Source organism: Lepisosteus oculatus, chromosome 1, assembly GCF_040954835.1.
Source record: "Lepisosteus oculatus isolate fLepOcu1 chromosome 1, fLepOcu1.hap2, whole genome shotgun sequence".
Taxonomy (NCBI): domain Eukaryota; kingdom Metazoa; phylum Chordata; class Actinopteri; order Semionotiformes; family Lepisosteidae; genus Lepisosteus; species Lepisosteus oculatus.
In genome coordinates this window covers 15,499,287-15,527,219 of record NC_090696.1, presented here as the reverse complement: position 1 = coordinate 15,527,219, position 27,933 = coordinate 15,499,287, and the positions used below count along the sequence as shown (strand labels likewise).

The 27,933-nt window shown below is 48.0% G+C and overlaps 2 protein-coding genes across 6 annotated transcripts; one reads left to right on the top strand and one right to left on the bottom strand.

Annotated features, from left to right (window-relative positions):
* Positions 1-1,337: 1,337 nt before the first annotated feature.
* dnajc14 (DnaJ (Hsp40) homolog, subfamily C, member 14) lies at positions 1,338-16,246 on the top strand. 2 transcript variants are annotated; one of them, XM_006629327.3, is made up of 7 exons: positions 1,338-1,663; positions 5,087-6,658; positions 8,979-9,085; positions 9,496-9,615; positions 10,001-10,161; positions 11,224-11,326; positions 11,863-16,246. In XM_006629327.3, the coding sequence occupies exons 2-7, from the start codon at positions 5,135-5,137 to the stop codon at positions 12,149-12,151; spliced, it is 2,304 nt and encodes a 767-aa protein (XP_006629390.2). In that variant the 5' UTR covers positions 1,338-1,663; positions 5,087-5,134; the 3' UTR covers positions 12,152-16,246. The 2 variants fall into 2 exon arrangements, with proteins under 2 accessions (XP_006629390.2, XP_015199808.2); XM_015344322.2 differs by lacking the exon at positions 1,338-1,663 and adding an exon at positions 1,685-1,827.
* A 2,756-nt stretch (positions 16,247-19,002) lies between these two features.
* Positions 19,003-26,498, bottom strand: ormdl2 (ORMDL sphingolipid biosynthesis regulator 2). Of its 4 annotated transcripts, none has more exons than XM_015344340.2 (4): positions 26,465-26,498; positions 24,515-24,689; positions 23,249-23,400; positions 19,003-21,654 (listed from the first exon to the last, which is right to left on the bottom strand). In XM_015344340.2, the coding sequence occupies exons 2-4, from the start codon at positions 24,686-24,688 to the stop codon at positions 21,519-21,521; spliced, it is 462 nt and encodes a 153-aa protein (XP_015199826.1). In that variant the 5' UTR covers position 24,689; positions 26,465-26,498; the 3' UTR covers positions 19,003-21,518. The 4 variants fall into 4 exon arrangements, with proteins under 4 accessions (XP_015199826.1, XP_015199825.1, XP_015199827.1 ...); XM_015344339.2 differs by lacking the exon at positions 26,465-26,498 and adding an exon at positions 25,568-26,449; XM_015344341.2 differs by lacking the exon at positions 26,465-26,498 and adding an exon at positions 26,361-26,430.
* Positions 26,499-27,933: the final 1,435 nt, after the last annotated feature.

Here is a 27,933-nt window from a genome sequence, read left to right as displayed (position 1 = left end):
TTCGTTCAAATAAGCAAATAATTTCATACCCGAAGAGCTACGTTGTAACATAAACCTGGCAGAAACACGGCTTTCCAGGACCAGAACTGCACATCACTGTACCGTACAGCAGTCTTCTGCATGGTAGTTCACGTACTGTACGTCAGCTGGTCATTTTAAAAGCCAACAGCGCCCCCTGCTGGTAATAAAGATGCTCTTCCTGCCAGGCGGTGCCTCCGGAGAGTTTTCATTTGTAGCTGCATTTCTGCAGTCCATCTCCAGGATACCAAAGTACATCACACGCAGGAGGGCACCCAGTCTATCCACCACTGAAGTACAGCCCCCGCCTGAGTGATGTGCAGCTGTCTTCCTGCTTTCCAGCAGCCTCACCGGTCAGAGGGGGGAGTAAGACATATGGGTCACACAACACCAGCCAGGGCACCGAGGTTTATATCTGTACTCTTCGAGCAGTGCCTTGGGATCTCTAATACCCGTGTGTGCAGGACCTTGGTATAGTGCCTCACTCGGAGGTTTACTGGACTATCAGCAATGCCCTTCAGCAGTCACTTGGTTTTCCGTGGAGGTCTCTCACCCCGGGACCGAACTGGCCCAGTCCCGTTTGACTTCTGGGAGCTGTCGCTGAACACAGCAACACAGCTGTCACGAGCCTTCCTTCAAGTTTAGAACGAAACAATCATTTCGTTTTTCATTGGATTTTGTTCCCTTTTCTTTTGGATGGGCGGGTAGCTCCTGGAGTTCAAAATGTGCCTGTTGTAACTAAAATAATGTTTGGCTACAGTCTTTAAGGGGTCCCGTATATTCATGCACCTGTTTGCTCTAAAGGAGATGGAAGAAAGACTACTCTTTATTTTCTTGGTTGTGTGTGGTCGCTGTTATTCAGTCACCGATACAAACTTTAGCAAGAGGGGGTCGAGCTTTCCAGTGAATTAAGTAATTAAAAGTATGGTGTCCATGCTGTTTTTACAACTCTGCAATAAATGGATACTGGGTGGGGTTAGTAAGTGCTCATTAAGTGAGATTTTGTCAGTTATTTTAGTTGTTTAAACTTAATTACATATTATCATTGTTGGAGTGAGGGCTCTCTGAACTGTGTCAATTCTCAGCAACGTGTGCCCGGTAAATTGAAACTGGTGGGCTTTTCCAGGGTGGTGTCCATCCATGTACAGTTGAGCCAACCCCGTTTGTCTGAAGCATGACTAAAACAATTTAAAAACTCTTTTACTGGGCATACAGCTTTTTCTTGAACTCGTGAACTCTCTCCCACACCACACACACTTTGCTGTGCCCTGGCGACGTGAGGGTTAAGTCGGCGGAAGCGGCGCTCCTGCCCCCGGAAGTGAAAGCCTGAAAGATCAACAACAACTGGGGAACGAGCGGAATGAGGAAGGCACGGGCAGCGGAGAGAGAGAGAGAGGAGCAATCTTTCGGAGGAATAATTTTCTAAATATAGAGGCCGCTGCGCCTCCCCTCTCTGGGTAGAGCGGAGTTGCGCGGTGTCGTGCATGGGGACACCGCCAGCGACGCCGTCGTTTCCCGCATTACAGCGAATTCCTCTGTTCATTTTTACACAATTCGATAACACTTGCGAGCATCGAAGGTAAAACATCTGTCCAAGGATTTGCTTCAAGATGTCACCTAGCCAGCTCACCGAAGCACGAGGAAAGTAAGTTGTTCCTTTGTATTTAAGCAACGTGCGGCGACTCCCTGTGTTGCTGTCAGATCAGGGAAGTGCCGTTTTCCCTTTCAAGCCCGGCTGTCATCTACGTGCACATTTCAGAGAGTTGCGGACCATATGGGTCCCGTGGAGCCATGAATGCGCTTTTTGATGTAAGTGTAATCCGTCACGAAGTGGGGAAGCATTCACACTTCTGGAGCTGGATTATTACAAAGTTAAGGGGAAATTTTAAATATTGAACGCGTTATGTAGTGCAAAAGTGTCTTTTAGTGTATATTTAAGAGTGCAACCGTGTTATATCTGAGCTAAGATGCCAGACAGCCTGCCCCTAATCTTGTTACTTGAAACGCTGCCGCCGCCGCTCCGACAGGGACATTAGTTCTCAGAAGCAGCGGTTCCCGTCGTTGTATAAAACAAAGATACCCTTGATGTCCATAACTGTTCGGGGCGTATTTGTGGAAACGGTCTTTGTACCAGGCGCGACCTGTAAGTTACAGGACTGTAGTTGGCGGGGGGGAGTCGTGGTGTAGCGACGGTTTGACTTGAATGTTTCATACTGTAGCCGTTGCCTGTTCGACCTCGAACGACCCTCTGCATTGTAAATGGCCGATGGCACTGGGCTAGCTGGGTATTTCCTTTGCAAAGTATTGTAAAGAACAGTCAGGTGGGATGGACGAATTGCAAGGGTCAATGTATCTTTAATTTTGCTCGTCCACTCGCCGGAGCCGAAGACAGTAATGAGGCTCGGTGTGTGTTGCTTGTGATCGTGATTATTTGGGCATTAAGTGTAAGGCTTAGAAACAGTGGCGCTCTGGAAAAGACCAGCCCAGTCGGTCTTGTGATTACTTTGTTCCATCAAAGCTCTTGGGCACAATTACTATACACAAGTGATGAAAGTTCCCGTTTATATAAGTGAGTCTATTTGGTGATAAGTTATTTAGACCTGTAAAAGTCTAAATAACTTTTAAATAAAATCCTGTAGGATGATGGTTTTCCAACAATAGCTCTGCTGACATTTATCTTCTCAGTAAATAAGGTTTCACATTTATATAAATGTGAAACCTAACAGCCTTAAGAATTTTGTAAAACCTGTGAAACTATTTAATGAATTGCTTGCTGCCCTCTTCAATAATTCTGTGGCAATGGAGTGTTCTTGGGCAGGGCTCTATGGCTGTGGTCCAGGAGAGCCACAACTCCAAGGTGTTTATAAGCGAGGTTACACCAGTGATTCCCAACTGCAATCCCTGCGAGCTGGAATTCGGAAGGGCTTCCTGTAGCTTTTCAAGTTCGAAGCCGCTCTACAAATAGATGACGTCTTCAACTGATCCAATTAAAGTTGAACCAGTTTGTCCCGTCTCCCAGCCTTGAGTGGCTGATCATTTACAAGAATGTGCTGGATTGGAGACACCGAGGACCTGAGTTGGGAACCTGGAAGAGACATGGACTAGAGTTAGTCCAGACATCAGCCATCTGTGGATCGTAAATCCTGAAATTAAACGCGTGACATCTCTGGGAAGTAGGAATAGTGGCTGCTAAAGTTGTTATAACTTATGGGGAAGACTCTTAACTTGCACTGAAAAGCATATACAGGTGGTTCTATCTCTCAGAGCTTCGCCCTCAATGCAAAAACTCTTTTTGATCTCCAGAAGCTGAAGACTTTATCTGTCGGGCCCATAACAGAGCACAGCTGGCTGCAGCTGGCTGTGATTCTCCTCACACGATGCGTCCCTCTCCCACCCCTGGGTCGCTGTCGGCATGCCCAGGGCATTCCTGTCCTGAAGAGGCCACCCTCAGGAGGATGCGAGTATAGCCTAGGACTGAGACAGCAGTCTTGGGGAGCTCCACCTCCAGTGTTTAGGATCTCTGTAGAGGAGATATTGTTGCCAGTTTTTACTACCTGGGGCCTGCCCATCAGGAAATCCACTATCAAGCTGCACATAGAGTTGCATCAGATTCCTGAGATTTGGGAACAACTGTCCCACATCTCTGGCTGCTGCACTGAATAAAGTGTTTGGGAGGAAGTCACTGTGAACGTTTTGCTTTAAGGGCATAAGAACAGTTCCAGTGGAGAGGAGGCCATTCGGCCCATCTAGCCTGTGTGGTAGTTAGCAGCTGATTAAGCCCAGGATCTTGTATCCCATCCAGGTGTGTTTTCAGAGAAACCAGGGTATGAGCTTCAGCAACATGGCTGGGTAGCTTTTTGGGTTAAACAAAAGTGCCTCCTGTTTCTCGATTTTAAATGCACTTCCCCATAATTTCCACTTGTGCCCTTCGGTTCATGTTTCACTGTTTGTGCTGAAGAAGTCTTCTGTGTTGACTGTGTCAGTGCCTTTGAGGAATTTGAACACTTGTATCAGGTGCCCTTCTAGTCTTCTCTGTTTGAGACTACCAGGGTTCAGTTCCTTCAGCCTGTTACTCCAAGACAGGACACTCTCCTAACCTGCAAACTGCAAGTGTTTTAGTTGTGCTAAACCGTGTGGCAGTGTGCAGCTAGTTCCCCCTGGCTAACTGCAGTGAGCACAGCAACTAGCGTCAGCAGTCACTTTCACTTTCCATTTCCCCGTGTCACAGAGAACGGACTCTCACCCTCCCCGTTTCCACAGTGTCCATTTCATTCTGAACGGCTGGTGTTCTTTTTTCAACCTGTCCCCTGGTCACTTGATCTGGATCCAGTAGTGGGATTTCACCCGAAGAGCAGCGGGCGAGTGGTGTTCGTAAAGAAACAAGGAGCACTGTTTCTTTACGAAGAGTGAGTGACGGGTTTTTTTTACATTTAAAAGAATTTAACATGCGGATATAGGGAACGTGCCCCTGGATGGTCCCGATCCAGCTGCGGAGGGTGGGTGTGTCTGCAGGTTTTCACAGCCTCACTTCATCTGAGTGTGTTCTTTGCTTTAAAAAAGCTCTTTTATGGTATCATTTGTTTCTGGATGCTTATTTGAATATAATGCAATGGGTAAAGCTTGAAATTTCCCTGAATTGTGGAGAGACAAGGTTAGTGTCTTCTTGCAATATACATATTTTTCCCTGTGAGCTTCTTGCATGGAATAGAGTGGAAAAACCTAAAGATAAACAGCAGTGATTCTGTTGATAAGGGGGCTCTGCCGTTTTTTTAAGACATAAAGAGGGTTCTTAGAAAGTCACATACTTGGTTCTGTGTAGGGCATGGCCCCAGTGTTCCTCAGGTAATTGTGATTGCTTCTGCTTGTCATGTCGAAGTCAGTAGTTAAATCGTTTTGCCAAGTTTAGCAACTTTCCAGGATTTTTTAGAGACGGAGGTTGGGTGCTTCCACAGGGAATCCTGTGGACTCCTGTGGGAGTCCAGCTAGGGATGTCCCCCAGCTGTGCCCTGGTCCTGCTGTCTTTCCGGCGTCCTGACCCCCCCTGCCGTCTCCCTCTTCGTCCTCCCAGCAGGTGAAGGTGGGCGGAACATGAGGGCAGCAGGACCAGAAGCTTGCGATGGATAAGAAGGCTCGCAGTGCTGGCAGGAAGAGCTCGGCACCGGAGCCGGCCCGGAGCGCTGGCGGTGCGTGCCACGGCCTGCCCCTCCCCCCGGGGCCCTTGTCGGCATGCGGGGACGGGGGGGTCGGCCCGGGGGACCCATCGGCCCAGCAGACGCGAGGGAGCCCCGTGAGGGTGGAGTCCTGTGGGGCTCTGGGGGACCTCGGGGAGGAGGCACCAGTGGAGCCCGTGCCCTCTCTGGATGAGCTCCTGGACGCTGAGCCCGAGACGCAGGCTGCAGGCTCCAGTTCCCACAGCCCACCCCCCCTGCCCAACGGGGCCCTGAAGGTTGAGGAGTGGGGGGGGTGGCGTGCAGGGGGGGGGAGCGAACAGCAGCCGGAGCCCTGGGACCCCCAGGACCCCCAGGACCCTATTTCCAGTGGGAGGCTTCAAAGTGTGGGAGAGGAAGACGCAGGGAGTTCTGGCGGCTTCGAAGCAGAAAGCAAGGTGGATTCCAACAGGCAGCGACGGCTCTCGGGAGAGCCAGGAGCAGCTGGATCTGCGGGATGGGAGGAACTGGAAAAAGAGGAGGAAGACGAGGGGGAAGAGGAAGAGGACGGGGGAACGGAGTTGAGGGTGGATGGGATATCGGGCCCACGGAGGGCAGGGAAGAGGCAGAAGGGCAGAGAGAGGGACCGGCCAGCGGCTGGGGAGCACCCGATCTCCTCCTCCTCTTCCAAGCCACCTGTGTCCTCAGGGGGGCGCCACAAGCAGGCAAGGCGGCGGAACAACGCCGGCCACCACCACCAGAGCCGATCCAAGGGCACTTCCACGCCCCGCGCCTTCCTGGCCTGCTGGGATCTCCTGTCGGAGTCGGTGTGGCCCCGGTGCGAGTCCTGCCTGCGGATGGTGGTGGAGTTGATCGTGCTGGTGACGCATCGCTGTGGGGAGTGCGTGGAGGCCGGGGGCGCTCTGGCGTACAGCAGCGGCTCCCAGCTGCTCTCCAGAGCCACGGACATGGGCGCCATGAGGAGCGAGGCCAAGCGCCTGAGCCGCGGCTTGCACAGGCGGGGCCGGCGGGCCGGGGCGGCCCTCCTGGACTGGGGGACCGTCGCGGCCACAAGGGGGCGCCGCCTCCTGAGCGCCCTCCTCAGCCTGCTCTGCCTGGCCTTCTTCGTCTCCCTCGGCTGCTTGCGCTGGGCGGGGAGCGCGATGGAGAGGCGGTGTGGGGGCAGGCCGGGTCGAGCCTGGGAAGCGCTCTGTGAGACCAGGGTCTGGGGGCTCCTGGTGGGGCTCTGGGGGAAAGTCAGGACCGCGGCGTGGGGTCTTCCCTCCGTTTCCTCCTCCTCCTCCCCCCCCCCCAGCGCAGCCCCGGAGTCCCCCGGCGGGACGGGGCGCTGCCAGCCCGGACAGGAGCTGGAGAGGCTGCTGGCCCTGGCGCAGGTGCCGGAGGAGGAGCTGGACCCCTTTAAGGTGCTGGGTTTGGAGGCCAGTGCCACGGACACCGAGCTGAAGAGGGCGTACCGGCAGCTGGCGGTGCTGGTGAGTGAGGGGGCCCCACACTGTTGTGCGCATGGCACACTCTTTTGCTTTCTTGGAGAAGATGGAAATGTTTATAGCCTGAACTTGTGCTTGTAGGAGAAGCAGGGAGGCAGAGCAGAAAGGCCATTTTTATTTTTTTAACGCTTTCAGATTTTAGAAGAGCTGAGGCCACCAGGTTCCAGATAATCCAAACCGGGGCCTCAGTTTGCCGTGTATATCTTCTGCTTCCTCTGCGCTGTTCGGTTAAGATCACACAGACCTTAAACCCTGAAGATGGGACCAGTGGCTGCTCAATGGGGGTCTTGTTTCTCTGCAGAGGGCTGTTCAGCAGATTGGATTGAACACTAAACCGTATAGAATAGCTACATGAATATGTGTTTATTATTAACCACTTTCATTATGAGGACAGCATTGCTGCCTCACAGCACTGGGGCCCTGGGTGCAGTTCCTGACCTGAGGTGCTGTCTGCGTGGAGTTTGTATGTTCTCCCCGTGTTCATGTGGGTTTTCTCTAGGTGCTCTAGTTTCCTCCCACAGTCAGTCCAAAGAAATGCTGGTAGGTTAATTGGCTTTTGGGAAAATTGGCCCTGGTTTGAGTGCGTGTCTGCCCTGCCATGGACTGGTGTCCCAGCCAGGGTGTACCCTGCCTTGCGCCCGTTGTTTGCTGGGATAGGCTCTGGAACCTCAGTTGGAAGAAGCATTTAGAAAATAGATGGATTGATTATTTGGATGTAGAAAGATGGAAGACAGGGGTGGGAAGTGCCAAATGTTTCACAAAGTGTTTTAATACACAGATGTCTCCGTTTCATTTATTTTCACAGCTGTATTGTCATGGCAGCTGCAGTTTGAATGGGAGATGGAGAAATGTGTCTCACCAAATGGCCTGAACACACTTCTGGCTTCTGTCTCTTGCTTGAAACACCAGAGCTTGTAGTTTCTGAGATGAGCAACGTCTTGAAAGACTTGACTTTATTTCTGATAGGAGAAACCTTTCTTGCAAAGCAGTCTTTTCCACAGAAATCCCCCTCCCAGAGTCGTCAGTATCCTGCCGGCTAAACTTTAAACGTGATCAAGCTTAATTGGATGATCACGAAGTGAGCAGACAGCAGCCACCTAGCCATATGTCAGACATGTAATGTTTGTTGGAATTGAACAGAATTGCTTTCTCAGTCTGGGTTTAAATTTGCAGAGTTGTCCTCAAAACATGAACAGTAAACCTGTAAATGTGAAACGCATCTAATCTGGCTTTTGTAATGCATAGACAGTCCACCAGAGGACGCCAGCGCGTTGTGGAAAACAGCTGTGGTCAACTCATTACTGCTATCGTCTGCACTGCTCCTCTGCTGCTTACTGCTTTGCACATGGCAGAAAGTGCTTATTTTGTATTGATATGTCCTATAGCAGATGCTTCTGAAATGCTTTAATCTTTTAGAATGTTATAGCTAAAATTTCCAAATCTGGGGCAGCAGCACAGGTCAGTGGGATCTCAGTTGAGGTCCTGCTGTTAAACCTTTCAGGACAGCTCTTCAGTCTGGATTTCTTCAGTAAAACAGCCTGCTGTGTGAATGGGTTTTCATGCTTGTCTCTGTGAACTCTGTGAAGAGTGCATCTTTTAATTCGTGTTGACTGGACTTCTCAAAAAAAAAAAAAACCTTGTTGTAATTCAAGGTGAGCTGTATATTTATTGCCAGAAAACAGCTCATTTACAGTAAGGTTTAAAAGCATTAGGCACAAAGAAGGACTACATCCTGGATGTGATCCCAGTTTTATCACAGGGCATACACACGCGCATAAAGCACACGGGCACAGTTGAGAGACAGTACGTCTTTGGAAGGCACACCTCAGCACTCAGAGAAGATGGTTGCGTATGTGGTGGAAACACGCATACTCCTCACAAAAGGTTTCACAGTTTGAAATTCAACCCAGAATCAAGATCCGGGAAGCTGCAGCTCTACCTCGCTTAGTACCCTGTTACCCCACACTGTACATGAACAGCCAGTATGAAGTGATGTAATAGCAAATCCATCACATTTACCAGTGGAACCTCATCGGCTAATTGGCAGGTGTTCTTCTTCATTAGCAACATTTGATCTTTTCTACACATCCATGAAGCTAATGCGAATATGTTTTTCTACAATTATACATTAAAATGGCTAGAATATCTGCAAAAAGTTTACCAACAAACTGCATGAAGAAGGAAAAGCAACAGTTCCTTTCTCTTCTACTCTTACCCTTCCCTTCTTGATCTTTCTTTCCTCCATCTCTCTCTGCTGGCTCGGTCCTATCCCGCTCTCTTCCCTGCCTGGGCTCTTTCCACTCAGGTCCACCCGGACAAGAACAAGCACCCCCGTGCAGGGGAGGCCTTCAAGGTGCTGAGGGCGGCCTGGGACATTGTGAGCAACCCTGAGACCAGGAGGGAGTACGAACTGTAAGTGCCTCGTGGTGAATGATCGTACCTTCGGGCACCGAGGGGTGGAGTGAGGCACAGCGACTGGGGTGATCTGCACGCTGAGGCATGGCTTCTCAAAGAGCTAGGCTAAACAGCACCGAGAGCAGGGAGCAGGAAATGGAGTAGCAAACAGGACAACGCAAACAGAAAATACTTTGCTCAAAGGTGCCATTTTTACTTAAAGGATCCTCAGTACTGTCATAGAAAGAGTCTTTGATCTGTCACATGTACTGTCACACAGCTTTGTTAAGTGCCTTGGGGCAACCTTGTTGTGAAAGGCGCTATATACAAATAAATTGATTTGAATCTGTCTTAAGCTGCGATGATTGTGTGCAGTTACAAGTGTGTTTGGTCAGAAGGCCTCAGCTTCTGTGGGTGTTCTCCTGCAGGAAGCGCATGGCTGAGACAGAGCTGACCAAGTCCATGAATGAGTTTCTCACCAAGCTGCATGACGATCTCAAGGAGGCCATGAACACGATGATGTGCAGCAAGTGTGAGGGCAAGCACAAGTAAGTAGCCCCTCCTCAGGGCAGCCTGGTCTGAGGTTTCCCCCGTTGGTTTTGGACATTTTTCATTTTAAAATAACTGGTGTAATTTTTCTGAACAGTAAAAACAATTGAATAATGCAGGCTGTTTCCATAAAAGGTATGCTTTCATAAAGGCCTCCACTCAGATGTTGCGTCCTATGACAGGGATTCCCGGATATCCACACAGCTGCTGGTTTTCATTCCAGCTGAGATTCAGTTTCTAATTGATGACTTAATTGAACTCGCAAGTTTGCATGATTAGAATGTTTGCACTTTGGTCCCCTTTGATTGAGCCTGGCGTGAAGGATTCTGGGAATCGGAGATGTAGTGGGAGTGCTGAGGCCACTGGCCCTGTCTGTTTGTGCAGGCGGTTTGAGATGGAGCGGGATCCCGGTGAAGCCCGGTTCTGCGCAGAGTGCAGCAAGAGGCACAGCGCTGAGGAGGGCGACTTCTGGGCTGAGTCCAGCATGCTGGGGCTGCGCATCACCTACTTCGCCCTGATGGACGGGAAGGTCTATGACATCACAGGTGTGTGATTTACGTAGTGATTCTGCTGCCCAAGGAGCTGTGGCCAGTTTTAGATTGTGGTGTTTATTTCTGGTTTCCATTCTCTCAGACCTTAATGACTTAATGACTTTGAGTCAATTAATCATCTGCAGTTTCCAGGTATTAACCAGGTGCTAATTGGAAGGTGCCTCTAAAATCTGTAGGAACCAGTCACTTAAAGACCAGGCTTGTCTACCTCTGGGCAAATGCATTGCCTGTCTGTGATCTAAGAGGTGCCAGTTCTCGTGGCCTGAAGGATGGTAGCATTTGTAATTTGACCCCTGGTTGTTATTACAGAGTTTGACTAAGTGTTTAACAAGAAGTGCAATTAAAGACCCATTTTCTCAGTCTTAACGAGTACCAGATTGAACAATACCCGTTAAATCTGCAGGAATTTGGCCTGTGAGGACTGGAATGCCAGTTCCTGCTTTAGGTTTATCCTTAAGAGACCCTTGAGTTCCTGTTTAAGTGAGGACCCTGATTAAGGGAAGAGGTGTCCATGTAAGTAGCATGAGAATGAGCAAAATACAGAGCAGAACTATAGGCCTCCTGAGTCAGTAAAGGCTCCTTCTGCTATGAAGCCTGAGCCCTGCAGTGCAGGGATTACTGTTCTGAATTCATTGAGTTGTTTTGAACGAAAATATAGAGTGCTTTGACTATGGAATTCCCTCTGACCTTCAGGAAAGTGGATTGTATTCTGGGGAGGAATGTAATTCCCCAAGTGGCAGTTTCACAGTTCAGCATTGATCCCTGTGGCCAGGAGCCTCTGAGATTTTAGTCTTAAAGGTCAACCTTGCATCAGTTCCCCCAGCTGATGCCTCAGCACCTCCGGGCTTGCATTGTAAAGGAGAACAGTTGCTGGCTGTCCTCACACTGTTTTCCCCAGGACGATACGTGATTTATTTATTGAGGTCTTTTCAACAAATAATGTAGACTTCTTTGGCACCGTGGAAAGCCCCTGTGAGCCTCAACAATGTAGATGACTAGAGTGTCTTAATCTCTGTCCCATTCTCCCTTTCCCTCCCTCTACCTCTCTCCTGTCAGAGTGGGCAGGCTGCCAGCGGATCAGCATCTCTCCAGACACCCACCGGGTGCCCTATCACATCTCCTTTGGCGCCAAGAACAGTGGCGGCGCTGGGCGACACAGGTAAGTTCCTCTACTTTCGTTTGACTTCCAGTCCTCAGGTTTAGGTCCAGTATCTTCCAGAAACCATGCAAGGAAAATGGACTGAATAGAGTCCTCTTGTCTCATTTGTTTAACCAGTGTAACCAATGAATATCATTCAATAGTGTAATCTTCATGGGGAAATTGTTGTACTACAATGGCCCCCTATGGTAAACCAGAGCAATTCTGACTGCGATGGTCCCCAGTGTGAACGGTAAACCAGTGTGAGTCTGACTGCGCTGGCCCCCAGTGTGAACGGTAAATCGGAGTGAGTCCGACTGCGCTGGCCCCCAGTGTGAACGGTAAACCAGAGTGAGTCCGACTGCGCTGGCCCCCAGTGTGAACGGTAAACCAGAGTGAGTCCGACTGCGCTGGCCCCCAGTGTGAACGGTAAACCAGAGTGAGTCCGACTGCGCTGGCCCCCAGTGTGAACGGTAAACCAGAGTGAGTCCGACTGTGCTGGGCCCCAGTGTGAACAAACCAGTCTGACGCCCGACCCCTCCTCTCTGTTTCTCTAGGACTCCCTCCGAGACTGTCCCAGGTCCAGGCTCTGCCGCTGATTTGCAGGACTTCTTTAATCGCATCTTCCAGGGCTCCCCCAATGGTATGGCCAACGGGAGCTTCTTCCCTCCGCCCCCTCCCCCACCCCACCCGGGGGCCGCACATGGCAGCCACACCTTCCCTGCCGCTCCCACCCCTCCCGGCGGGTACCCCCCAGGAGCGGGCCGGGCGGAAAGCGCCCCCAGGACCGAGAGTGGCGGCAGGCCGCGGCGCCGCAAGAAACTACGGCGGCCCTTCCAGCGCTGAGGAAGTGCCAGCCCATGCGTGTGCGTGCGCGTGCTGTAACACACACACAGAAACACGCGGTCTCTCTCTCTCGCGCGCGCGCCCACGCCCACGCGCTCCATGACCCAGCAGGAGAGCGGCGGGGCCTCGCAGAGGACAGGAACGGACAGCGGAGACCCATGGGAGATGAACACGGGAAGAGTAGCCATACGGAAGAAGCTAATCCGGATCTTAACGTTCTGTGTATTGTCGAACACTATGCTTTTGATTTTGCTTTTTTTTTTTTCCCGTCTCGAGATGGTGTTTATGGAATCGGCCGAAGGTTTGTTCCTTCGCCTGTGATGTCACGCTGGCATCCGCAGGATCATTGTGCAGAATCCGCTCCGATCTGGCTCCCACAGCCAGCCTTTAGAAGAGTCGGTGCGGAGTTTCCAGATATGTTTCAGTGTCACGGCAGGATGCGATTCTTGGATCATAAAACCACAGCTCGTTATGAAGGGACGAAAGGCCCGTGCCTCTTTTGTAACCTCCCTCTCTGTTTTGAGTTGGCCTTGGGGCAGGGATTGGGCTGCAGGTGAAGATTTAGAGTCGGAGATGTCCAAACGCACACGGACGTAGCCGATTTCATAGCTGTGATGCCGGCAGTGAGGCTATGCCTCCTGTCTGAAGCTGAGCTGGGGTGTGGCGGGTGGGGTGTTGTCAGGAGGCTCCTGGTCCTTCAGTAGCAGCATCATCATCTTTCAGCTTTTAATTCCACGGAGAGTGAATGTAGGATCTCTTTATTTTAACGCCTCTCTGAGGGGCTGAAACCCTATTTCTTTTTCTTTCTGTAGTTGCAAAGAAGCCACTAAAAATAATGTTCCATGGCAGGGAGATGCAGGGTGAGACCTCCTGCAGTGCTCCTCCACCCCAGGCCTTGAATGCAACAATCCAGCAAATCTCCGGAAATTTTCAGAACTTTTTTGATATATACAACAAGGCGTAAATGCTTTTGGAAGGTGGCATGTGAAGAGTATACTTGTTCTTGTACAGGCACACACGCTGGCCGCTCCTCTGGAAGTCAGTAAAGTGAAATGGGGAGTTGTTCCAGCCCAGTGGCTGTGCACGGAAACGCACAGTGCCTGGACTGGCTGTGCTTTTTTTGTTCTCTTAATACTTGAGGGAAGTTCACGTTTCCACCCAGATGCAGTTGCAGGCTGACCTTTGACCGTGTTTTCCTGTCATTGTCCTCACTCCCCCCCCCCCCCCAGCAGAGTTATTTTTCCCAAAATGACAACTATGCTGCTCGCATGAGCTGCTTGCCTGAGCCCTGTGTGGCACGGGGACCATACTTATCAGTGACTTTTTATATATTAAGTTGATGCTTTGAAGAAATTAGGAGATTCTATTTTTCTTAAAGGAAAATTAAAACTCGCTCTTTACTGAAAGCTTATTTCATCCCTATCTGCATCTGTAACCTTTCTTTTTAGGCTCATGTAAAGCCAGGAAGTATTTTTGAGTTCTAATCTCCAATTTCTGCTGGTGGCCTATTACATTACATTCTCCATTATATTGCAGAATATACTTTTAAGCTTGTTGGCAAAGTTTTTACCTTTCTTCGATGAAGAAAACAAGCAGTTTAAAGGTTTCCAGTATTCTAAGCTGGTGAGCATTTTTGATTGACACTTGCCTGTCTCTCATCGTTGCGTATAGACACGAAGCTCAGTGACAGGGCTCATCATTCTGTTTAATCCCAGCAATAAGTGCGGTCATCACTGGCCCTATCAGACCACAGGGCTGTGTACTCCACGATGGACAGATGTCCATCTGGGGTGTAGGCTTCCGAGATAGACTCAGGGTTGCCGTCACCCTGACCAGGAGTAAGCGGGTTTCCATTATTAGGTGGATGGTTTAGAAATTCTGAAAGCATTTACAGAATTCAAAGTCCAGTGAGCACATGGGTAAAGATGTGCAAAAATGCAGGAATACAGAAGTAGGTGTTCAGTGTAAAGAAGAACATAACCTGACCAAGGAGATCATGTGCGTCTGGCATTGGGGGGGGGTTAAATAGCTATTGACCATAAGACAAGGGGGAATGGTGGAACACTTCATCCACTAAATCCAGAAAATGTATTATTTCTGCTAACATTTGAATAACCTCCAAAAGATCGTATGTTGGCTTGTTTGAAAGGTGCACACTGGTAAATAGTTTTCTTACCCTTGTAGCAGAGGAAAATTGCAACCCGGCACTTGGACCAGCTCTGGGGACAGGAGAGGACTTGGGTTAATATTCCAGATCATGATGACTGTAACAGCTGTGTTCAAAATGAACCCTCTTTGACCATTTGCACCACAGGCTAAAGAAACGGTGATGTCCCTTTCAGAAAGGCAACGGAAATGCAAGATTTATTAGAGCCGGAAAATTAAAGCATCCCAGATTTCAGGGTGGGCCAGCATTAGTCAAATACAGCTCTTTCCAGTCCATTCCATTTCAGGTGTCCAGTATAGCTTGCTACTTAATTATATAGTTGACTTAGTCATTGGTTAGACAGCAGGAATTGCTGGAGAAAGAATGCGTTTTTAGAAGGACTGGTGTTTGGCTGCTTGTGGATGAGCCTAACAAAACTTTTAATACTGCTTGGAAGATAGCTTTTTATTAAAATATACCAGAAAGGACCTAAACTCTTAACTTTTATGATTTCAAGAAATCAATGCATGTCATTTTTCACATGAGCTTTCCACAGATTTCTTCCCCATAGCAGTGATCACCAGTCCTGGCTTTGAATGCCAGTGTCTCCAGACTTTCATCCCAGCTCAAGTGTTTCTTTATATGCAAAGGACGTTTATTGTATTTCAGTTAATTTGTGTTTAGAAGGAGCCTTGGATTGGTGTGATGGAATGGCCTTCCTGTCCAGCAGGTAGCGAGAGCCTCTTGAAATTATTCCACCGTCCACCCAGGCAGATGTTAGCTTGCAGCTGGAAGAGACGAGGATGGTATATCTGCCCCTGCAGAGGTCCAGCTTGTATGGTCCACCTTACCCCATGCTCTTGGGCTACAGCTTATAAAAGCTGTTGCCAGTGAATGGGAGAACCTTGGAAATCACCCCCTCAGTCCTTGGTGTGACAGACCTTTCCTCTCCTGCCTGAGGTGGAATGAGCTGGGGGTCCCGCCCCTGAGGTTGAAGCTGGGCTTGAGCAGGAAGGGGGAAACGGGGGGCCTGTCTGACTATTCTGAGCCTGATGCCTGATGCCTGAGGCCTGAGCCTGAAGAACGGAGTCTCGGTCTGCACTTGTTCAGGGGTGGCTGTTTTGCAAACCTGCCATCCTGCTGGAGGCAGCTGTGTTGTGTGCTTGGACAGCACACCCTGCCTCTTCCATTTAATTTCAGGGTAAGGCTGATCCTTAGCATTCAAAGTGCTCTTCAGGAACTGGGTCATAGAGGGAATGAAGGATCAGTTTAGCGTGAAATGTGTCGGAGAAATCAGTTCTGTTGAAAGGCTCCGGTCTGGAAAGAATCAAGCTAGCCCACCCCTGATCTAGCACAGTTGGGTGGAGTGGGTTGGGGGTGGGGGGTGATTGCAGAGGCACTTGTGCCACCCGTTAGGGGTCAGAATCATCAGTCAACTCAGTTTTGTCCACAGGAGGGAAGAGAAAAAAAGTGATGTGGGCAGAATACAAACTCGCTAGCCCTGCCGCCTGGGACATGGTAGTGAAGCATCTGTGAAATGTAAGTTATATGCAAAAACAAAAGTGTATATATTGCAAAAAAGTGATTTGACAATCATGGGGATTCAATGTGCGAACAGTGTTTCTTCCGCTTTTGGGAATGGAGGGGGGTGGGGTCTGTTCTGGCTTTATTTGTAAGAATTGTAGCACTGCAGAACATGAAGATTGTTGAAAGAATATTCTTTTTGGATTCCTAGTAAAGCTGATTTCTTACAGCTGGGACTGTGCTGTGTGGAGTTCAGAGATGTGTGTTCTGACTGTGTTTTGACATGCTGGTGTCGAGTGGGCCTGGTGGGGTGGTGTAAATAGAGCTGACGGAGGCTGGTGCCTTCTCTGACATGGACCACAGCAAAGGGACTGATGGGAAAGGAATTAAAATGACATGACCAGGTTCATTCAGATTCAACCAAAGTGTATGTTTATTTCATGTATATTTGTGTCTGTCACTTATAAGTTGCAGCAGAAATCAAATTTATCCAGTAGTTTGAGTTTACTGTTAACATCTTACATTTAGTACTGATGTGTATACTCATGTGTTCATCGAGGTCAGCCTTCAGTCTTTGTCAGAGCAATGGGCAATGGGATTGTACTCTGTGCAAACACACAAATAAGTGAACCTCTCCATGAAGATGTGTATGGATTTGCTGACATAGCTTTGATCCTCTATCTAAAACTATTTCATTTTGAACATTTTCCTGAGTGTTCAGTCAGTTTAAATAAGGTAAGAACCTTTGAGGAAATATAGCACTTATTTAATAAGCTAACCCTTAACAGGTAGAGGGAGCCAATACATAGGTCTGTTGCTCTGCACCCTGGAGAAATACTGTTAAAAATGGCAGTGATCTAAGAAGGAATTCATTACAAAGAGGATCATTTCAGTTTTGTGGAATTCAAACTGTGGTCTGTTTGTTCAGCATGATGGACTAACTCAGTATAGGATCCCAGGTTCCTTATTTTTTCTAGGAACAGTGCTGATTCACTGCGTGCAGCTGCATCCATCTATTCTGCTGTGCTCCCATTAATTTGCACATGGAGTTGGCAGTAAAGTGGTGCAATCGATAATTTGCCTCTTATTTGCCGATGATTAGCTTCCCAGGCATATGGCTTTCAGTTTTCATGCGTGGAATGAAAGAACTGCAGAAACAAGCAGAGAGCCTCATCCTGGCCTGGCCTCTCGTTGGCCGATGAGAGTGGTGTTCTTGCCTACTCAATCCATTCGGGCCTTGTGTGACTGTGTGATCTTCATGCATCCTTGGTCTTTGCTCTTTGTGCTGCTCATCTACAGCATCTCCTCACTCGTGCTGCCCTCCAGTCTGTGATGACAAGAGCCGTGCATTTCTGGCATTGTCTGATACACTAACCTTTAAGGCAGTAAGTGATGTAATTGTAATTTTCTTAATTGCAGCACAAGGAAGAACAAACCCATCTTTATGTGTCAGCAGCAAAACATTCTTATTGCTGTTCTGTTTCATCTGCAGAACAGGTCCTACAGGTTCCCTCAGTTGTACAATTTTGCTACAATATGAGCAATGTAATAATTAAGGAGCTGGTTCTATTAAATTTCTGCTGTAGAGTAGATTGGAAAATGCCACTTGACGTTACAAAATTAGATGTGTCAAACAAACCTGTTCTGTTGCTTTAACAACAAAAAACATTCAGCTAAACCAGGGTTAATTATGCAGGAATATTCTTTCGTTTTCTTGGTAATTTATTTGATCTTCGTGGTAATTTTTGCAGAAGTGATCTTTGCTGGGACAGTTCATCGATCAGCAAGGCTACAGGAACTTTGATCTTGCACAACATGATAAATGATACAATAGGTTTATTCCGCGCTGAAAAGAGAAAACACAATGTTTCAGCTGTGGAGCTGGTGGCTGTGTTTGCACCCGAAGAAGGCTCTAGAGCCGAAATGTTGTGTTTTCTCTTTTCAGCATGGAATAAACCTATTACTTGTTCCTTTGCAGCATACAATTATGATAAATGAGAAGATGAGGACAACCTGTTTATTAAAGGCCTTGTTTGACAGGAAGCCACCCACATGGGCAGCTCCTGTTCTTGCTTTGGGACTTTAATTGATGTTCATAGTTCTTTCAGACATGATATCAAACCCCCAAAAACAGCTAGTAGCCACGTTCGTGCACAGAATAATGCACGGGTTCCACTAGATTTTAAAAGCAAGGACAGAATAGAGGCATTGATTTTTTTTTAAATTTTAAGTACGTTTTAAGTTGGCCATAACCCTTTCAAGCCTTCCTTATATCAGCCCTTACGGTCTGTGACCCCAGGCTGCCCTTTGTGGGTTTTCCTAGCTGTTACAAATGAACTGTGAACTATGTTATCATCAGGGAACGATATAAGACTCAGAAGCTGTTCTTCCCTGAGCAACATTAATCTGGGAAGCAATTGGAATTTTTCCCAATATGCTACTTGGGATACCACCCCGTATCTTAAAAAAAAACCCGTACTTAACGTTATCAGAATGTTACTCAGGTAAAACAGGCTTCTGAGGTGATTTAAATGAACCTGTTACATGCAAGCAAATTTGATGCCACAGGGAAATGGACTCAAGCTCTCTCATGCAACGGTGAAGCCTGAATTTGAATTCTGCATTGCTTTACGGTAGTTCAGAGCCCTAGGAAATCCCCCCCATCCGTATCAAAACACCAGTGGGTCTGGGGTAACCCCTGCAGGTCTGATGTAAGCACCTGGGATTTTCCCTGATGTGGGCAGTAGGCTGGAGAAGAGCCCTGCGCGTTCCAGCACTTCCGTAGCCTTTTGTGGAAGCCGGAGGAGCTTCTCACCTGCCAAGTTCTGTTCGTCTTTCTTTGAAAGCGCTTTATCTTTTAGATCAAGGAACACGATTCCTGGAGGGCCTTTGATGTGGGCTGGGTTCCTTCCTCATCCCGGGCAGGTGCAATTCGAACAAATACGGATCTCACCGCTGGAATTACAGGAAAACGGCGCCGCCGCTCACACAATGCTTTGCAAGTAACTGTGCCTTGAATTGAGCGCCTCTTTTGAGCTCCTAACTAAAACACAAAAACCTTTAAACACCACATTACCACACTAAAATCAGTCCGTTCCTTCTTTGAAGGCCATTCTTGAAGTTTACGCTCCATATCGCCGCAACTCTCTTCCTTCGTGTCAAGGAAACACTGATGCAGCAATGAGATTCTCCTCATTTATTTTCAGAGAAAAATAATATACATGCGATGAAAAGCAAGACACTGGGCTCTCTTCCTAAGACATTCATATAAAACTTTTCTCCCACCTTTCCATGTCCTGACCCCCCCCCGCCCCCGTCTCCTCCATGCCTTTGGGACACAAACCAAGACAAGTGTTTGGAATCTGCCATGTAGTGATAATTACTAGAAAAATCTAAAAGCACAATAATAATAAAGCATCCAAAGAGTGCAGGTTAATATTAAAATACGGTTTGCCACGTTCAAAATCACTGGCATTTTTCTCCTCTTAGGAAATAAAAGGCCTCATTTTCCAAGAACGAGTCAACCCTCAACGGTTTACTCCTGTTGATTCGGTCATTGCCTACTTTTCTGACTGTTTTAGAGCGAACAAGTTTCTTGATTAATCTATAGTCAGTTTGACCATAACCTGGCACTTGAGAAGCCAAGTTCTTGTATCTTTTCTCCACCACAGGTGCATTCAGGCACCACTCCGCTGCATCGACAGGTTCAGACCATTCAGATCGGCAGCCTCCTAGACCCAGGCTCTCTCAAGATGATTCTGAACTGCTGTTCAGAAACTTACTGACAAGATATAACCTGGACCCATCTGTCCATATGCATTCGCTTCCCATGTTTTTTTTTCTAATTTAGAGTAGCCAATTACTGAGCGAGGGGGGGGGGGGGAGTCCTGTCATAGCAGCCTCTAGCACAGGGGAGACCCAAGACATCACAGATTGGCCAACTATCGTCAACTGGCAGGGCTCCCCCACCTCTTTCTCACTCAGTTGAAACTGTGAGTCCCAGGGCTCTAACAGAACAGAAAAGGCATCAGATGCAGCTGAGTGGGCACATGGTCAATGCTATGGCTGTCGACTAGTGACTTTGTCCAGCGGAGTGAGCGCCTGGTCACTCCAGTGACTGCCCGTTAGTGACAACACAGCCAGGTGGGCACCTGGTCACCCCTATGGCCATCCACTAGTGGCACAGTCCAGCAAAATGGGCATCTTGTCACTCCAATGGCCGCACACTGAAGACAGTCCAGCAGAGTGGGCATCTGGACACTCCAGTCCAGCAGCTAAGGCCTTATTAAGCTGAAAACAAGGCCTGATGGAAACTATTCTTTAAGGCTGGACTAGTCACATTATACTACAATTTTATATGTATGCAGTGAGACATATGGCATTTGAAATGATATTTTAACAGTTTTACAAAGCAAATACTGATAATGAAATGTGCTGAGCACTATAAATAGCGACTGATCCACAATATAAACTGAAATAAAAGCAAATTGCAGCCATTCCTCGGGGTGTTAAAACGACTGTTGACGCAAGGATCCAGAAGCAAGCACTTGGCGCGACTGGATTAAGGAGAATTGTGATTGTACTTCTCATGTGGAATATTTCCATTACATTCTTGATCCCACCACTGGCCAGTACTGTTTTGGACTGGAGTAATAAATAAAATAAAAGCAACATTCTCAATTTATGCACATTTATCTAAGGACATGGTAATAGGAAAGAAACATGCAGAATAAATACAAGAATGAATAAATAAATAGCAGGCAACTGCACGGGTTATGCTACCTGGCAAGAAACTGGGGGTTTGCGGGGAGCAGAGCGAAAGAAGAAATGTATCTGACACTCCCACTCATCGTTGTGAAAGGGAGCACCTGTGTTCTCAAGGTATTTAAGGATGGGGAGAAAACAGAACAAGCAAGACAGATCTACAAATGAAAAGTGAAGCTCAGAATGCGAAGATGAGAGCCCCGGTCTGAAAGGCACATTACTGAAGAGCTGTCAGGTTTTGAAGGAGAAAGGCTTCCCTTCTGCAGAAGTGCAATACACAGATCTTTACTAGATGTCACAGAACAAACTCTGAAGCCTTTCTGATCCACAAAATCCCACGTTCCCACTAAAAAGTGGAATTATACCATTTTGTTTTTCAGATGCCTGTAGCACAATTTCATAGATTTGACTTTTGGGGGAAGCAGCTAATAAACGTAGTGCGGGCTGCCGCTGCGAAAGACGCCCTTCTCGTGTTGTGCACCAACGTGCTGGGGAAAGACGGGACAAGCGCCGTGACCTCCCGTCGCACAGACGGGGTGTGTTCACACCAGTGCAACACCCTTGGACACAGCGCGATCGGGCTAGAGGATCCAAATCAGATCCACTTTTAACTGCTCCAGACTTGGCTGCTGAGAATGAAGAGCATACACTGGGAACAGGAAAGATCAGTGGGACGAGGCCAGACCCAAAGACGTAGTAATCTGTGAAGTACGGACATGGGGACCGGGGACTTGAACCCGAGTGCGGCCCTCGCAAAACAGAGCTGTCCAGTGCTGTGTGGTGCCTTTTCAGATCATAGTGATCCTGGAAAATTCTCGAATTCCCGCCGGGGCAGAGATCCCAGATTCCCTGGTCTCCCTCCCACTGCCTCGTCAGCCACAGAGGAAAATGAGTCTGTACTGCAGAGACGGTCCGAGCTCTGGTCCAGTCACGTCAGTACTTGTTTATCCCAAAAATCCTGACTCCATGAAACTGCGGGAGCTTAGGCAGCAGCACGCTGAGCAGCGAACAGGTGTTGACCAAGAAATGTGTGGCGTCGTACTTTGTGTAAAAGCTGGCCAGGATGTATCTGAAAAGGGTGAAGGAGAGATATCATGTTAAGTCACTTTTATCATGTCCTTTATCACATTTCCTGAACTGCTTGATCCAGATTGGTCTGTATTAATTTTCATAGTGCTACAGTCTTCAATACACTGAATGTCGCTTAATTACTGGGCACACTCTGGCTGTATGATTCATTATGCAAATTAATGAAGAAATCTCAAGAGCTGTTCTCTCGCTCTGGTGCAGAAATAGCCATTCTGGTGCAGAGTACACCTGATCCATGATTTTGTCTTAGCAGCGATAGGCTGACTTAGGCACTGCGTAATGCTTAATAGAAAAAATTATTTCCTTCCAGAGAAGTCAACTTTGAAGTGTGTTCAAGGTATCCCAAAGCGTCCGAGATGAAATTAAGGCAGGTGTACTAGTCGCCACCAAACGCAAAGCCCTAGGTATTGCTAGACTGCTGGATTAGCACTTCTGTCCAAACTGATTAATACAGGAAAGAGGAAGTTTCTATCTAGAAATGCAAATGCTCATCCTTTTAGGTTCACAGCCCCTCTCCTTTCCTTCAAATGGCACAGACTGACAAAAACCACAGGGCTTGACCTTTAAAAGAATCGTCCCCTTTTCCGCGCTGTCGTCTTGCATAATCTGCACCCCGCCACCTAACAGCGGAGCTCTTCCTCCTGCTCGTTTCCTTGAGCTGGTGACACCACACGGCCACGGAGCCGGATCAGGGAAGCCCTTCACCTCAGCGCTCGGGAATGCCATATGGAAATGTTTCCCTACAACGATAACCAATGTGCAAAGTCACCCTGCTAAGAGGAATGACAGGACAATGTCTAGACTCTAGAGCCTCGTGTCCCTAGTGCGCATTTTCCTCCACCTGTTCTCTTTCCAGATAAAGCTTGGCTAGAATCCCAAAGCCATATTTATGCGGAAAATTAATTATATTTTCCATTTCACACCCCTATATCATCTCCAGCCAGTCTTACGTCTTCACATTTCTATCATAACTTGCAGCAGACTGAGAGTAGATGAGCTGCTCCCTTGAAGGTAACTTTGACCACTGTCTTTCAGAGCCATTTTCCCCAAAACGAGCATTTAGGAGTCGAATCTTTGACTGCAGTCCTTACTCTCATGGACAAGCACTAAAACATGGCTTTTAAAGATATGCAGAAGGTCAGCAGTTCTTTCTTTACACATTGTGCCCCTAAAAAAGTCATATTAAAAGCAAAGGAAAATGAATCTGGAGAACAACTCTTGAAGAGCTTTGGGCAAAGTAGATCATATTAATACTGTCCTGAGTATTTCTCTCTTGAGGCATTAAAGGACATGATGTAAACTATACAATCATGAAAAATGTATTTTTTCTATTCCCTAAAATAAATGCGGAGCACAAGTCCCCCTCGAGTAACAAACCATTCTTGTTAGCGGACAAATGCAGCTGTTGATGGAGGTGAGGAAACTCTCCCTCCCCTCCTCTCGGTCTCCCCTCAACCATACTTCGAGGGAGGAGGCGATGTGCAGAGAACCAAGCCACCAGTCAGGCAGGATCCCCGCTGGGGCCGACACAGAGGACGCAGCAGGCAGGAGGCGAGGCGGCGGGCGGCTCTTACAGCACGATGGGCGAGATGGTGAGGAATTTGCGGGAGGAGGTGAACTGGATGCCGTAGTCCATCTGCTCCCAGTGGGTGAGGAGGCGAGCCTTGCCCTGGTCCGGCGTCTCGAAGGGCGTTCCCTTCACCGTGTGGAGGAACACGTACATCACCTGCGGGACAAGCCGGGCGTCAGACACAGCAGCTGCAGCGCGAGATTGGAGGGGCATCATGCGGGCAGACAGGAAGGGGCAGGCTGGCAGCAGGGGCACAGATCCGGTCGCCTGTGGAGAGTGAAATCTGGCTCCGGCCTGGGGTCATTGCTCCGGGGCAGGCCTGGGAGAATTCTGAGCCGACACCCGCCGTTGTACGTGATACCGCAGAAATAGCTGAAAGGTGGGTTGACTTCATCGGGTATAGGGACTGGATCAAGCAGAATGCAGACTCTTCAACCCCCCCATTCATGGTAATAAACCCACTGCTGCTAAGCAGGTGTGAGCCTGGTCAGTACCTGGATGGGAGACCTCCTGGGAAAAACTAAGGTTGCTGCTGGAAGAGGTGTTAGTGGGGCCAGCAGGGGGCGCTCACCCTGTGGTCTGTGTGGGTCCTAATGCCCCAGTATAGTGACGGGGACACTATACTGTAAAACAGGTACCGTCCTTCGGATGAGACGTAAAACCGAGGTCCTGACTCTCTGTGGTCGTTAAAAATCCCAGGGTGTTTCTCGAAAAGAGTAGGGGTGTAACCCCGGCGTCCTGGCCGAATTTCCCATTGGCCCTTACCACCCATGGCCTCCTAATAATCCCCATCTCTGAACTGGCTTCATTACTCTGCTCTCCTCCCCACTGATAGCTGGTGTGTGGTGAGCGTTCTGGTGCACTATGGCTGCCGTCACATCATCCAGGTGGGGCTGCACACTGGTGGTGGTGGAGGAGAGTCCCCATTACCTGTAAAGCGCTTTGAGTGGAGTGTCCAGAAAAGAACTATATAAGTGTAAGCAATTATTATTACTATTATTAATAGCATGGATAAACACAGACTATAAAACCCTCTGGAACACTGTTACAATTTGGGCCACTGTGGCAAATACACCCTGTGTGTGTCTCATTCAGTGTTCTCCGGAAGTGGCCATCTCAAACCTTCACTGGACTGTGCTGCGACTCCTGGCATCCCCACACCCCGACACTCGTCCGTGGGCTTTTACCAGCCCGTGGGCAAGAGGCAACACCCGACACCCGAGCACCGGGCGGGGAGGGGCAGGGGAAGGGGCGTCACGTCGGGGCTCACCAGGTTGTGGATGACGTTGGTGAGCGTCCACACCAGCGGCACGCTGAAGAACGGGATGCTGAGCAGGACCACGTGAAGAACGGCCACCAGGAGCAGGTAGGCCAGCCAGATGCCCCGGCTGTTCATCACCCGCGTGTTGGGGTTCACCTCGCTGTGCGCCACCCCTACGTTCATCCTGCAAACAGCACATAGGCCGGGAAAGCAGGGTGTCAGCTGTCCCATTACTCTGCCAGTACAGTACCCGACCCGGACTCAGCCCCACTGAATCGCACAGTAGCAGAGTGTCCGCCAACGCTTCACAGCCGCTGGCTCGCTATTAATCCCCACGCAGGGAGCTGGGGTTCCCAATACTGGGTGAAAGATCGTTCCCTTTCCATCTTTTCAGTGCCTGTGCACGCAGAGCCTGGAAGAGGCAAACACCATTGTAGGGACAGGTTCTTAATGGGTGGAAATTGTGATTTATTGGTTGAACAGAGAAATATTATTTATTGTAAAACACTGGCTACTTTTTTCTACTGATCCACCGCTTTCCAAAGACATTGATGAATTGTCTCTGTTGAAGGGTGAGAAATGAGTACAGAGCTGAGGCATCTGCGAATTACTGAGAGAAATCATGATAAACTATAGGCCGAAATATATCGTTGTTGTTTCTTTTCTGAAGCAAAACTAAGTTGTCACACGTACACCTTACTGGATAGAACAGTTAGCCTCATGCATATGGAAATCTTACAAAAACTGAAATAAAAATGTTTGTGTGGGGTGTGAATTTAGTACAGTGGACATTTTTGTGAACAGAAACCAGTGTGTCTGTGATAAGAGCTTTCTGTTCTTGCAAGGAAGTGACTGAACCCCAGCAGCTCTGTCACACATCCAGTACAGGGGTTCCCAGCCCTGGTCCTGGGGCGCCTCTGGATATTCTGTGTTTTACTCCAGCTGTGTTCTTAATCACAGGCTAACAGACTTCTTTATATTTATATTCGGGATACATTAATACATTTCCTTTCAACTCCTAAAACACCGAATGGGACCCAGAAGTGGTACCAGCTCAGGTACCTCCACTGAGGAACAGAACTGCCCTCATCCAGGTGGGCTGGAACTGTAACCAGATGGGCTCTGCAGAGTCTGCAGGAGGGGACGGTGGGATACAGGCCTCCCTGATCACCTGCTACAAGCTGTTTAGCCAGATTGAAGGGTAAACAAACTGGAAACAATAGGCTTAAAGAGGTGTAATTTGAAACTCAGGACTAAGCACAGAAAACACGTGATCCGAAAGCAAATCAGCAAGCAGATCCATCGAGGTCATCACCTAGCAATGGCGAATTTTTACTTCGTGCCCCGTAAAGTGTTACGATTCGGAATGACTGACTACGTGATCCAAGGCTCCCAAAAGCTCTGTACCTGTCCTGGTGAACAAATTACGACAAACAGACGCCGTTCAGCCAGTTAACAGTTGTTAAACGTGCAGGGCGACGTGTGGGGACGAGGGGACTGTGCACGTATGTAAATTCCCGGAGCGGTACGGCCTCGTCCACAAACTCAAACATGGGACCAAGAGCCGAGTCCTTTCACTTTCCGCACAAGAGCGCCCAGCTACGGTAACGCCACGTTCTGTTTCGCCGGGGGAGAAGGAACAGCGTTTTCTAAATCAAGGTAAAATCAGAAAAGACGCTCCCTGTGGCCACCTACTCGGTTGCCCATTCACAAACCAGCGCCTTTCCGCGCAGTGAATGAACGGGCGTATCGTTTGAAACAGACAGACCAGGAAATCGCCGAGACACGTCCCTCACAGCAAACTCCCGGGAGCTAAATCCAGCTACTTTACAGTTTGGAAACGTAATAAACACACCTGCCCACAAAAAGCCTAGGGTTTCAGATTGGCCGTTCAATTCTGTAACTAAAAAACACCCCACAAACAAAGCCCCACAAATCAAATCATTCCGGTCCTCTTACCTTATGATGGAAACTGTAACCAGGAAATCTTGTACTGTAATAGAACCCGCCCTCGTCAGCCCTGGATTGGGCCAATGGTGGAATAAGGACATTTCGGCTGGTCTTCAGAAACATCAATCATAAGACTCTCTTTGCGATGATTGGCTCTTACATTCCATTGGTACACAGTGTTAGTCAGTCCCTTCTGCTTTTAACCAGCCTGGCCCCATATCATTGGAAATATAAAGTAACATATAATACTGCACATACTTTAGATATTCTTCTTTAAAATATTCTCTGCTAATGTTTCCCATTAGAAATAATATATCAAAATCTAGACCACGGAAATTAATCCAGTATGAACTAAATTTACATATAACTTTGTTTTAATAACAGCCCAATTTTAATTTCAAGGACATTTTTTATATCATATACATATATGTTTATATATTGAACGTTTCACTCAACTTTTCAAATATTTTGGGAATATAATAGAAAGGCAACAGTCTGGTACATATGGAAGCCCGTTTCCGCCAGGGAGGAAAAAAAAAACGCGCTATGCTATCTCAGAATTCCGATTTAGTATCTCAGAATTGCGACTTAGTAACTCAGAATTCTGACTTAGTATCTCAGAATTGCGACTTAGTAAGTCAGAATTCCGACTTAGTATCTCAGAATTGCGACTTAGCAACTCAGAATTCCGACTTAGTATCTCAGAATTCCGACTTAGTATCTCAGAATTGCGACTTAGTATCTCAGAATTCCGACTTAGTATCTCAGAATTGCGACTTAGTAAGTCAGAATTCCGACTTAGTATCTCAGAATTCCGACTTAGTATCTCAGAATTGCGACTTAGTAAGTCAGAATTCCGACTTAGTATCTCAGAATTGCGACTTAGCAACTCAGAATTCCGACTTAATATCTCAGAATTGCGACTTAGCAACTCAGAATTCCGACTTAATATCTCAGAATTGCGACTTAGCAACTCAGAATTCCGACTTAATATCTCAGAATTGCGACTTAGCAACTCAGAATTCCGACTTAGTATCTCAGAATTGCGACTTAGCAACTCAGAATTCCGACTTTATATCTCACATTTGTGACTTCGAAATAGCCGTATTCCATTGTCTGTCCTTTTGTTATTGTAACGGATTCGGGTTCTAGGGCTTGTGCCCTCGCCGCTCCCACCCTAGTTCGTGCCTCGCTGCACTGGCTCGAACCTGAGTCTTGCCAGCTGAGCTAAAGAAGACCTTCTTTTTTAAGTAAAAAAGGACATACAATGGAAATACGTAAAAAGTATGTTTCAGCTTTTATAATTGTGAATTCTTCTGGATGTGAAGTGCCTATTTCTCTATCTTATTTCATATTCTGTCTACGTAAATAAAAACGATTTTAAAAAGCCCACCGTGCACTATTCCATCCGGGTACTATGGAAGCCTCACTGGCGGAAATGGGATTCTATAAAAATTAGTGTAATTAATTTGATTTTT